The sequence below is a fragment of the Electrophorus electricus genome, chromosome 3, assembly GCF_013358815.1.
Source record: "Electrophorus electricus isolate fEleEle1 chromosome 3, fEleEle1.pri, whole genome shotgun sequence".
Lineage (NCBI taxonomy): Eukaryota > Metazoa > Chordata > Actinopteri > Gymnotiformes > Gymnotidae > Electrophorus > Electrophorus electricus.
In genome coordinates, this window is record NC_049537.1 from 12,479,692 (window position 1) to 12,491,886 (window position 12,195).

At 41.5% G+C, this 12,195-nt stretch overlaps 1 protein-coding gene across 2 annotated transcripts in view; it reads left to right on the forward strand.

Annotated features, from left to right (window-relative positions):
- Positions 1-12,195, forward strand: part of kif5ab (kinesin family member 5A, b) — a 29,533-nt gene that overhangs the window by 15,678 nt on the left and 1,660 nt on the right. Inside the window, exons 18-28 of one of the 2 annotated variants that reach the window (XM_027000716.2) lie at positions 114-163; positions 373-467; positions 564-665; positions 9,798-9,858; positions 9,970-10,041; positions 10,192-10,296; positions 10,526-10,742; positions 11,024-11,198; positions 11,282-11,358; positions 11,706-11,733; positions 11,875-12,014. In XM_027000716.2, the coding sequence (XP_026856517.2) occupies positions 114-163; positions 373-467; positions 564-665; positions 9,798-9,858; positions 9,970-10,041; positions 10,192-10,296; positions 10,526-10,742; positions 11,024-11,198; positions 11,282-11,358; positions 11,706-11,733; positions 11,875-12,001 (1,109 nt within the window). In that variant the 3' untranslated portion in view covers positions 12,002-12,014. Of the gene's footprint in view, positions 1-113; positions 164-372; positions 468-563; positions 666-9,797; positions 10,042-10,191; positions 10,297-10,525; positions 10,743-11,023; positions 11,199-11,281; positions 11,359-11,705; positions 11,734-11,874; positions 12,015-12,195 lie in introns of both variants that reach the window. The other variant, XM_035524614.1, reaches the window with a different exon arrangement.

The following is a 12,195-nucleotide window of genomic DNA, read 5'->3' on the forward strand; positions in this document are numbered from 1 at the left end:
CTAATAAGAACGGTACCTACCATTGTCTGTGTTTGTTACTGTAATATTGTAATAGACAAAATTAAACGGTGTTAAATAATTACTGTATTCACTGATGGCTTCATTATTTATAGAGAGCCTTCAAGACGACCAGCAAAACATTGTGGAGTCTGGTGATCATAAGGTAAACATGGACATCTGTGATCATCCAACAACTCACTGACATGCGATGCTACTCAGTGTGCCCACTACCACTCTTAGTGTGAATACAAAATGTGCTGTGTCCTATACTGTTGGCTGTAAAACAAATCAATCATTCTCATAGTTCCTGTGGGCTACTTGTAATATGGCTCATTATAATAGCAACATTGCTGGATTCCATCTGTCAAATAGTCTAGAGATAATCATCGAGACTCGCAGCACAAACAGCTTGGACGCCTGCGCGATGACATCAACCACAAACAGAAGATTATCGACGAGCTCACTGAGTAATTCCAACACCCCTCTTATTTTACCTTTTCCATCTCTGACATTTTTATCAGTGCATCACTGAACACGCTCGCTCTCTCTTTCTCTCTCTGAAGTGAAAATCAGAGGATGATGTTGGCGCTGGAGCAACTGCGTGTTGAGTTCACTGGCTTAAAAAGCCAAGAGATCGAGAAGAGTGCCCAGTTAGAGGAGCTCAGGTGAGTTCTTTTAGACTTTTAGATATAATAATCTTATACAAATATTTTAGCCACTGTAAAGGTATGGACTCTGCCGATGAGGTTTACTGGAGTTGCAGGTAGAGAAAAACTGGACATCAATATCTGCTGCAGGAAGAGAAAATAATTTAGCGTCAGTATCAGTTGTTTGAAAAACAGATAAGCTACTGCATAGATGCAGTTGAGGCTGTTATTTGGAATGATTCTTAATTTGTCCATGTTAATATTCAATTCATGTAAAGAAATCATGAGTCTGTTTTTGAGGTAGGTAAATGTTTTTGGACCTACATGTTGTTGTTGGCTTATGTCTGTTTGCAGTTATTGTTTTTTGATACCTACTAATTTACCATAAGACTTAAAATGCATTTTAAAACTTAAAATCACTTATCAATGACTGCTTATGTCATGATTGCCCAGGGGGAAAAAAAGCATGTAAAATCCGATTGATGACTGGAATAAAGCAGATGCGTCACCCTCAGGAATAGCCACATCACTGTCAAATTGTGTTCTGATTTATCAATTCAGTATCACCAATTACCAAGTACTGCTTCAATTCAGTGTTCCAGGAGTCCAAACACCAAATTCTGCAGTGCTTTGAGCTTCCAGGACCCAAGTTTGACATCCCTCAACACTACAAGAAAACAAGCCCATTCAGAAGGACACTTACCCTTCAGTTTGAAAGCCTCTGCAGATATGCTGCTTATATTGGCCAATGCAAGCTTATACATTGCATTTAGACATACCACAAAAAGGGCATAAATGAAATGTAGAATCGTAGGCCATTATGGGCTCGGTTCAGATTGGGTTAATCCTAGTAAATACCCACCAACGTCTGTTTAAGGACAAACACATACGTGCTGTGTAATGTGACATCCTTTATAGTGAACAATAATGAAAGCATACCTGCAAGCCCTTTTCACTGAGAAGCTGCAGTCAGCAGGCATCTGGGAAAAATGAAAAAAACAAAACAAAACCTTAGTTATATATACACTGAAGGAAGATCAGAGGACAAAGCCATTGTTTGTCTGATAATAAGGAGTGAGTTTCTATAATGAAAAGATTATATGGACTCACATCACTATTGTGTGTTTGTGCGTTAATGGTCTCTTCAAGTCTAAGCAATCTACTGAGGAGAATTGCCACATTTACAACATGTCAGTACTGGACACGCCTTTGTGTCTTGCACCTGTACTTTGTATTTGACTTTGCCTACCAGCTTTTGATTGGCCTAAAATTGCCAGTGTAAGGAAGAATTGAGAAGTAACAAACAAACAAACCAATATATCAATATGATAGTATTTTTGTTCAACCTCTCCACAGTTGAACAAACACTGCAAAAAAGGGACAAATGGAAGTCAAAACCAGACACCCAAGCATACAGTCTAAAAAACAAACAAGCACAAAAAATTCAACCTGTCTAGGTGAAAGCCCTAGTTATCAAAAGCAATTGTACACCTACCAAGCCTAGCCTATTTTAATAATTGTCAAAATCTGTATCTGGGCTCAATAGACACTGATTTTGGATCAAGATGAGAAGAGTTTGGTTGTTTGCTACCTACAGTACCATGTTACCTTCAACATCATACTGCCAGTGGCTAGAATTTTTACATTTTGAAGAAGGTGGCATACTAGAGAATACCAGATTATGTTCAAAGCAATTTAGCTGGAATTCTTTAAGGAATACAAGGCTATAAGTGTACTATAGGACCCTCCATACGCTGCTATTCTAGGGAGGGATATGCCAGCACTGCCAGTACTAGAACTGCTGCAGAAACGTAGTGATGTCTCTGAGGGTATTGTAGTAACAAGGCTGCAGGCCAAACAGCAGGACTCAAATGGCAACCTCCTAGAGTTACCTTTTGTAAACAGTGATAAGAAGCCTAAGAGAGCTGGGAGACCTGAGAAAATAAAGCGGTACCACACTATCAGAACAGCTTCAGTGCCCCATCATTTATGATTTTACCCCCATTCCTAGCAACATAGAGTTACCATAAGACAAGAAAACATTCAAACCACTGTTTGATAAAGTCAGCAATGAAAGGGGAATTGTTAAGGCCCTAGATAGTGTACTTCTTGTATTAAGGTAAACTGTACAGACACAGTAACACTGGAGAGCAGCTAGTTGTACCCATGAGCTTAAGACCTATGGTATTGATGTCCCTTGGACAGGGCATTTTATGGCTACAGAAGACAGCCAGGATAGCCATCAGATTTTACTGGCCAAGACAATACCTGGACATAGCAGAATATTAAACTTTCCCAGAATGTCAGCAGCTAATAAGGAAACAAATAAGTGAGACACAGCCCCACTTAATTCTATCCATAGTTGTGTCATTTACCAGGATAGCCATGGATGTGGTAGTCCCATTGGAACACAGGCAATTGCTAGTATGTAGTTATGCTACTAGATACAAGCTTTTCCTCTCAAAATGAAAATATAGCAAATTATTAATGTACTCATACTTTTCTCACATGTAAGCATACCATTCAAGGTTCTTACACAGCAGGGCACCAACTTTACTTCTAAACAGATGAAAGTTGTGTGAAAGAAGGTGTGAGAAAGTGGCAAGCTGAAGATAAGACTGACAGTAGCAAGTTGTAGTCAAAAACAGCATGTCAAGTACAACATCTACAGAAAACATGGTCATCAAGGAAGAGAAGTCCAATTCTTGGGCAAAAGGTGCTAATACTTTTGCCAACCTCTGAAACTGGGCTAATAGTGAAATGGCAAGGTCCATACAAAGTACAGCCCATACAAAGACAGAGCTGGTCACTTAGGAACTCTGGCTGCCTAGGTTTTCCACATCAACCTCTTGAGAACATGAGTAGACAGGCCAGAAACCAGTGCAGAGCAGCAGTGGACTTAGTTATTTGATGAAGAGGAAGAAACAGTACTTCCCTATGACTCAGGGTGACCATCTCAGCCCAGTCCTTGAACAATTGTCTTAAGCAATGTGATAGAAATTGCAAGATAGAATTTGAGAAGAATAACTTGGTGAGGAGCCAGGATGAACCAAGAGTGCTAGTAAAGTGCTAGTTGGGGTTCAGGACTTATATTACTTAGAGCACTGATTTAAAAGCTTTCACAAATGGTTTTAGGCACAGCCTTCACACATCCTTACAGAGTAGTCTTAAGTAGTCTCATTGACACTTTCCCTGCCTAAGGGAAGCATCATTTCCCACTGCAGGCACCAAGAAACTTTCTTGCTTACTGAATCAGACCTGCAATACAATGACTGCACTAAATTTTCACACATTTTAAGTCACTTAGACAACCATGGGGTGTTCCATGTATTGTATGGAGCAGGAACTGCTCCCATCTATAGCCAAGAACATACTGAAACCTTACCACTTCTTGGTCACCTAGAAACAACTCCAGAAAAAGACCCAGGTAATACACCAATGAAAGACACGGCTCCATGTTCTTTTCAGTAACTTTATTACAGAGCAAGCCAGATAAACAGATACAAAAGGGGTTGAACAGCCTGTACAGCTATTCCACCTCAGGTTACTGATACTGCTTGGACCAGCCATGACATTAGAGACAAATTCACTTTTGGTACTTTTTGAAAAGCTGGGAGGAAAATATGGTACTAGGAAGCAGTCTTTAAGCTTTATAGCAATAGTATAAATACCAGTAGTGTTTTTTTTGGTATTGGTTTGATGGCTATTAGTACAGCCAAGGTGCATGATATTTTATATATTGGTTGTGAGCAAAAGGATAGGTTTGAGGGAAAGGATAAACAGGCCTTTGAAATTTGTGAGAGAAGGCATCTGAAGCAACTGTTTCAGTTATAGATGGGGCAGCTTCTTGCACATTTGTTGGAGGAGCCCAAGGATGATTTTTATAAAATGGAGGTCTGTGATGGTTACGCATGTAGCCATATGGATAATGAACTTGAGGGAAAGGATACATAGGCTGCTTGAGATTACTGGCAGGTATAGTGGGTGCAGGGGTAGCAGGTTCAGGGGTAGTGGGTTCTTCAGTGAAAGCACAAGGATGGCCATAAGGGCAGAGCTTACAATGGTGATACATGGGGCCAGAGGGGTAGTCCATCTGAGGAAGAGGATATTCAAGCTGTTGTGGGTTCCTGGTAGGGACGGCAGAAGTCGGCACAGGTGTACGCACAGATGGCGATGGGCTAGTTTGTGTAGTTTTTAGCAGAGGGGCCACTGGGGGAGTTGCCCGTGTTGCAAGCACAGGTTCTGTCAGGACACTTATGGCAGTAGCGGGGGCTTCTGTCATGGAAACCCAATGACTGCCAAAATGCACAGGCTGATGGGAATATACATGGCCAAATGGGTAATACATTGGAGGAAAAGGATACACAGGTGGGTGTTCATTGGCAGGGACAACAGCAGCTGCATATGTAGATGGGGTAGATGCAAGCAAAGATTTAGTTGGAGGACTTTTAGTCACGACGTTGTCAAATACAAGATCTGGGGCATCTGGGATAGTGGCAATACTGCCAGTTGTTGGGGCAACATTTGGATCATATCCATTAGGGTCTTGATCATGGCAAGAAAGGGTCAGTTCCTCATCTTCACCGAGTAGGTACAGAAGCTTTTCACCATCCTGAGAACAGACAGCACTTTATAGCAAAGATACAATCAAGAAATCAGGAAATTTGAGGCTGCAACAGTTCATTACCTTAACTTGCCAGCAACTACCACGGTATGGCGCAACAATGGCCACTCCATCAGTCACAGCCTCTGTAGTAAAGCCACATGCACTGCTAGCTGACATTATTGGCTCCCATATGCCATTCACTGGGGGAGGGGGAACCCAGTAGAAACTTAAGAGGACAGGGCTAAAGCAAGCATCACCCATAAGAATAGCCTCAACTGTCAAATTGCATTTGATTTACTAAATCAAGTACTGCTTCAATTAAGTGTTCCAGGCATCCAAACACCAAATTCTGCTGTGCTTTGGCCTTCCAGGACCCAAGTTTGACAACCCTCAACACAAAGAAAACAAGCACATTCAGAGGGACACTTACCCTTCAGTTTGAGAGCCTCTGTAGATATGCCACTTATTTTGGTCACCATGCCAAATGAGAGGCAAGTCACAGTAGGAAGAACATGAGGAGCCATAGGACAGGACATGTGCACAGGGGCTCCCCACAGACGGAGTGGCAGAACATAGCTGTCTCCCTGCAAGAGGAGTCGGTTTGGCACTAGGATATAAGGCATCTCATTACTAAAGTGAGCAATAAAGATAGTGTGCTAAGTTCTCCAGGACCGTGCCAGCTAGTCCATTGCATAGAGACACTGAAATTTATATTCACATAGACCATTATGGGCTAGGTTTGTCTTGGGTTAATCCTAGTAAGCATCCATTAATTTCGTGTGGAAACATACGTGCTGTGTAATGTGACATCCTTTATATTGAGCAATAATGAAAACATCCCTGCGAGCCCTCTTCACTGAGAAGCCACAGTTGGCAGGCATCCGGGACAGGGGTACGAGACCAGCTTCACCTGAACAGAAAGCTCCATTTTATGCACCGAGGGTGGATCAGAGGACAAACCCAGTGTTTGTCTCTGATAACTGAACACAAGCTTGCATAATCAAAAAGATTGTCAATTATGATCAGCCAACCAGACAGGTTTCCAGTTTAGCATAGTCAACACCCACCTCGGTCAACCATGAAGTTGGGCAGTCTATTTCCATGAACATGCAGAGTCATAGCATCATCTCCACAAAGCACAGAGGGATTCAAAAGCTGCAGCTTTGTCTGTGCTACCTTGTACCATGCTAACAGAATGAATAACAGTTTTGAAGACAAAATATGCAATAAGACACTGGCAGTTACAACTTGATTGAATAAATATTTACCTGCTGATCCAGATTCATCAGACTGGTGTCCTTCCAAGTTAGCAGTAACTCCATCTTCTGTACCATTATTTACCTCAGTTCTGCGCAAAGTGATCCTTGAACCTTTCCCAACAGCCAACTTCCCAAATTGAGATATTGTATCAGATATTTTAAAGGGATCATGTGCTTTTGAACCAACCTCTAGGCAAAATGCTAGAGAACTTAGAATTGATATAATTAGAAACATCTTATTTGCCCACATGATAGATTGCATTAGTTTGTACATAAATATACCACACAAACACCACCAAGTGGACTACACAACACTCACTAAAGAGATGTACCTTTTTTTTGCCCTTTTATTTGTTTCACAGGGGAAAAAAAGTGTCTCACAATTCATTCTTAATTAGCTGACCAATTAACCCTTCTGATCAGTCACAGTGTGGGCAATTTATTATGAAAAGGGGGGTGTGTTCTTTTATTACACAGGGCTGATGCACTGTGCACTAATTCATTCTGAAATGAAAAGCGTCAAGTTGGATAAGCGAACTCAACAGAACTTGCGTATTTGGATCCAAATTATGGAAAAGAATTTCCTTTTGAGCACATTAACATATTACATGCCAATCTTTCAATATTAGTCTGACAGACTGGACTGATCTGAATTTGATTAAGATGTTCACACTACAGGTAAAAGTGACTGAAATCTGTTTTTTTTTTAGCTTGTTCGCAATATCTTTTTAAATGTGACCTTTTCCAACTAGGAACTGCCATTATGTGACAGCATTGTCCATTCGTTATAGTCCAACTTAAATCTTACTTAACCTTAGCCAAATTGAAACAAGTGGATAATTTAAGCAAACTATTAGAGAGAGATTCAGACACATAAACAATTATATAGAGCCACTGACACTCATGTAGTGCTCTTGTGACATTTTGCAGCAGTTCTTTCTGTATCCAACATGTGATGGCAGCTTTATTATACCAGTGCAAGCATGAGTTAAAAAAAGAAAGGGTCTGCATTTTGTGGGGAATGAAGAAACATCACTCATGCTTAATATTCTGTCAAAATCAGAATAAACTGTGTTTTGTTTGTTGTTCATGATGCAGTGACATTTACTCACGTGTGAGTTTTCCCACCCCCCCTTACTAACAAATCATTAGTATGCATGTAAACATAGTGATTGTGTAACCTGATAAAAATATGTTAAGACTTGGCCATAAACCATATTTATTGTAGCTTAGATGCTCTTTGTCACAGAACAGTTTTTACCTAGGGGTTGAGATGGGTTATGTGCTTTTAACAGAGGCGCTTCCAGTTCAGCAGAGGAACTTTTGCCTGTTGGGTCTTATAGCTTTGATGCTGGCTGTAGCTTCCCCTGGTATTTTACATATGAGAGACTTTCAGTGCTGACTCGCCAATGTCACTGTAGCTGTTTTGTTGCAGTCGGAGGTGCCTTGGTGGTGAATAAATCCCATTGTATTCAAAGGTGGGACTGCAGGATTTCATCCATTTTTCTCAATATTTTAGCTGTTGCCAATTTCAAACCTCTAGTCAGGTCGTCTTTTATTAGATGATTTCTATCAACCTAGGAGGGTGAGGACTAATATCTGTTTCCTCCAAGACACGTGAAGCTAGACACCGCATTTTTTCAGCTGCTGCTCACACAATGTCTTTGGGCAGGTGAACACGCTCAAGGGAGAGCAACTGCCCAATTTTGTAAACATGACCTACCAGACCTCTGCAACTACAACAATGCATAGACTGATAGAGGGTAGAGAGACAGAAAGCCATTATCTTTTGAACTCCCAGTCACAAATGGCTGTGAAATAGCATTTGAATGAGTGATCTCCTGACAGTAGGTCACAACTTTAGGTATTCGTACAACGTGCATTTACATTTATGGCATTTAGCTGAAGCATTTATCCAAAGTGACTTACAGTCCTGAGTGAACACAGCTTGAGCAACTGAGGGTTAAGGGGCCTTGCTCAGGGGCCCAGTGGTAACCTGACAGTGGTGGGACTTGAACTGGTAACCTTCTATTACAACCACTGAGCTAGCACAACTTGAGACATTATAACCTTCAGTAATCCCCAGAGACACATGTTCTCTTTTATGCAACTTGCAACCTAGGCCGATTGTCTGAACCTGCACACTCTGTTCACTCTGCACAGTAATGCACAATGTCATCTGTATAATGACGTGATTTTATTCTGTATGTACTAGATCACCCCTGAACCCCATATGTCCCCTTCTCACTAGAGATGGGGAGCACTGGACTCTGCTTATGACCTACATCCTAAAGTTAGTATTCTATCTTAGCAATACACTTTTTTAGAGGTCCTTAAATATGGAGTAGAGGTTGCACTGTCCCTGTTTGGAGTGTACTTTACTCCTACACTTGGACAGAACCAAAAAATTTGAAAGGAGAAGTCAGCCCGTTTGCCCTTAGCTTCCTATAAGGGTCAGTCCATTTCTTCTTATCTTGTTGGATGGTCAAAGCAATTGGTTTGGTATAAAAGACCAAGGCCTTAAATCCTCCAGTTAGTTTTAGGGTATAATCAGATTAAAGGTTACATTTTGGCTCTAGTTATGAGGATTTTCATTCAGGATATCTGTACTGCAGCTAGTTGGACTATCCTGCACATAGTTGTCAGGATCTATAGCCTTGAAATGACTGTGCCCACATTGGCAGACAATGTTCTCAAAGTCAGTCTCAAGCATTTACATCTTCCTTTGGGGAGATACCAAATGAACTTTGACAGAGGATGTTAGCTTACTAACATAACCCTGGATCTCTGATAACAGGAGTGACGTATATCATAAAATGTCTTGCATTACACATGTCAAAGGCACATCTGTGAGAATGTTGTTCAGGTACACTGTATTGATAGATACTGCAGGGCTGTAGTACTGTCAGGTCTGTCCACTGTAAGACATGTTAATAAAATACCACACTCCTATTATCAAAGAACCAGGCTCACATGCGTTACTCAACAGTTTCCATTGTTAGTGACACTTTGTAAAACAAAGTATTTCATATGTGAATAAATTTGGGATCCATGCTTCAATAACACATCAAAATGGCTATTAAATCTATTACATATAATTGCATTCATTCTCTTTTGAATTCCCCCTTCCCTGTGCCAACAATGGTTGAGTGTTTAGAGCCCATTTTCGCAACTGTATGATTGCAGCCATTCACAGTTGCAGCAGTTATAGTATATACCTTTTGCCAGAAGCAGTGGTGAACTCTAATCTGATGGAGAACATTGACGTGTGGTTTCTGTGGACAGATATCTTAATGAACGCCATGAGCAGGCCAAGCAGGACATGAAAGGGCTGGAGGAGACTGTTGTGAGTTTTTTTTCCTTATGTAATCTAGGACTGGAATATAAATCATGGAATACTAATGAAACTTGCTGTGACATTTGTGGAAACGTATTTGGCTCCCTCTTTGTTACCAAGGCCCGGGAGCTCCAGACCTTGCACAACCTGAGGAAGCTTTTTGTTCAAGACCTTACAACTCGAGTTAAACGAGTGAGTAGAGCAAAATGTGATGTGACCGAAAGAATGAAATGTCTCCAGGGAACCACGGATTACTCTGTTTAGGATCTATATCTCCCTCACTACCTTTTCCTTTTTCTCTTTCTCTTTTTTCCTCCATTTTTTTATTTTTTATTTTTGCAGAGCTCAGAAATGGAACTGGATGATACTGGAGGGCCTTCCACCCAGAAGCAGAAAATTTCCTTTCTTGAGAACAACTTGGACCAGCTTACAAAAGTACACAAACAGGTCAGTACGACAGGTGTGGACTGTTTTGGAGGAAGCGAAGCATTGCCTAGTGTTATGTGTTTTGCAGAAAGAGTGAACAGAATGATTGCACTCCATTAGCAGAAAATCACCCAGCATTATTGCAAGCAAACAAAAACACACCAGCTCTTCACGGCTCACCGACATGCTCCACATTCACATAAGCATCTTTTCTTCCCTTTTTTTTCTTCGCTCTCTCTGTGTGTCTCAGCTCGTTCGTGACAATGCGGATCTGCGCTGTGAGCTTCCTAAACTGGAAAAGCGTCTGCGCTCTACGGCTGAGCGAGTTAGGGCATTGGAGGCTGCACTGAAGGAGGCCAAAGAGGGAGCTTTGCAGGATCGGTGCCGCTACCAGCAGGAAGTAGAACGCATTAAAGAGGCCATGAGGGCCAGGAACCCATTCCGTCGCCATCATGCTGCGCTCATTGGTCCGTTCGAATCCCACAGCATCCCAGCTGACCAGTTTATTCACCTTTTTCTCAGAATTAGAGCACTTTACAGATTTTAGAGGATGTAACATAACCTTGCAGGGGCATGAAACTTTTCAAATAACAATAACACTAATAGTTTTGTTGCAGGGAACAGACGTTTACAAAGCTGTTCTTTTATTTTGGTGTATCAATAGACTGACTAGCACACAAATATATGTTCACTTTGCGTGGTTAACCTAACAATGATAATGTATTGCCTGTGTTATTTTGTATCATAGCTAAACCAGTCCGGCCAGGACACTACTCAGCCTGCTCACCAGTGAGTCACATGTTCATGCGCAGTACTTGTCCACCGATCACGTTTAGCAATGCACTCTTCAAGAGTACTGTGCAACCACGGATTCCACCCACTGTGTCAACCCACATTAAGACTGTCTCAAACCATATGGACAAGTAAGCTATTCAGTGATCACCCAATTTATCTACTCAGCTGTATGCAGAGACATGAACTGTGTGTGTTTGTGCTTTTTATATAGAGCTTCAGAGGACATGCACAGCACAGAGAATGCTGTAGAGTTCCTGAATTCTACTCACAAGCTCAACATAGTCAATGGTAACCACTTTAACCACAGGTTTTTAATACAGGGGTTGGGGCTGACGATAGAAACAGGTGCCAGCTGGGGACTAGGGTCCCCTGTAGCTCACTTGGTAGAGCAAGGTGCTACAAAACTGAAGCTGCAGGTTCTCTTCTTGGGGAACACACATACTGTTATGCATATATAAGCTGCACAGGAAAAGAATGAGTGGCAAATCCTGTAAATGTAAGGTCTTAATCAATTGATGGCAAGTATTTGGACGGTACCTGACTAACATTAATAATCAACAGACTACCCATAGTGTGGATTACAGAATGATTCAGTTTGAAATATTAAATCTCTGAAAAAAATGTTTTTTTCACAGGAAATGCCAAAGACATCAATGACAACAGGTGAGTTCTGCAGAGTGCGAGTTGAAGCATGTGAGTAATTTAATGAATACTGTGAAAACTACAGCTGACATGCCTTAATCAATTCTTGCCGGCTCGTTGGGTGTGGTGCCCACTGATGTCCTCTGACTGTTTCTGCCCTAGTTTGCCACCTAGTGGCTTCTCTGCATGCAGCAGTGATGGGCACTGCAACACCTCATCTGACCAGCTCAAACACCAACCAGAGCAGCAGCAGGAGCTCCTTATGAAACAGGAGCCTGCAGCCAGCTAATCACCCGCAGAAGGTAACCACATAAGTGCATAACACTAGAGATATTCTCGCCTGGTAGAGTGCAGGGCGCTAGTAACACAGAGGTCATGGGTTTGATTCCCAGGGAGTGTCATACTGGTAAAAATGTTAGTTGCTATGGATAAGAGTGTCTGGCATACATCATGCATACAGATGGTGCAGTGGAGTGTGGAAAT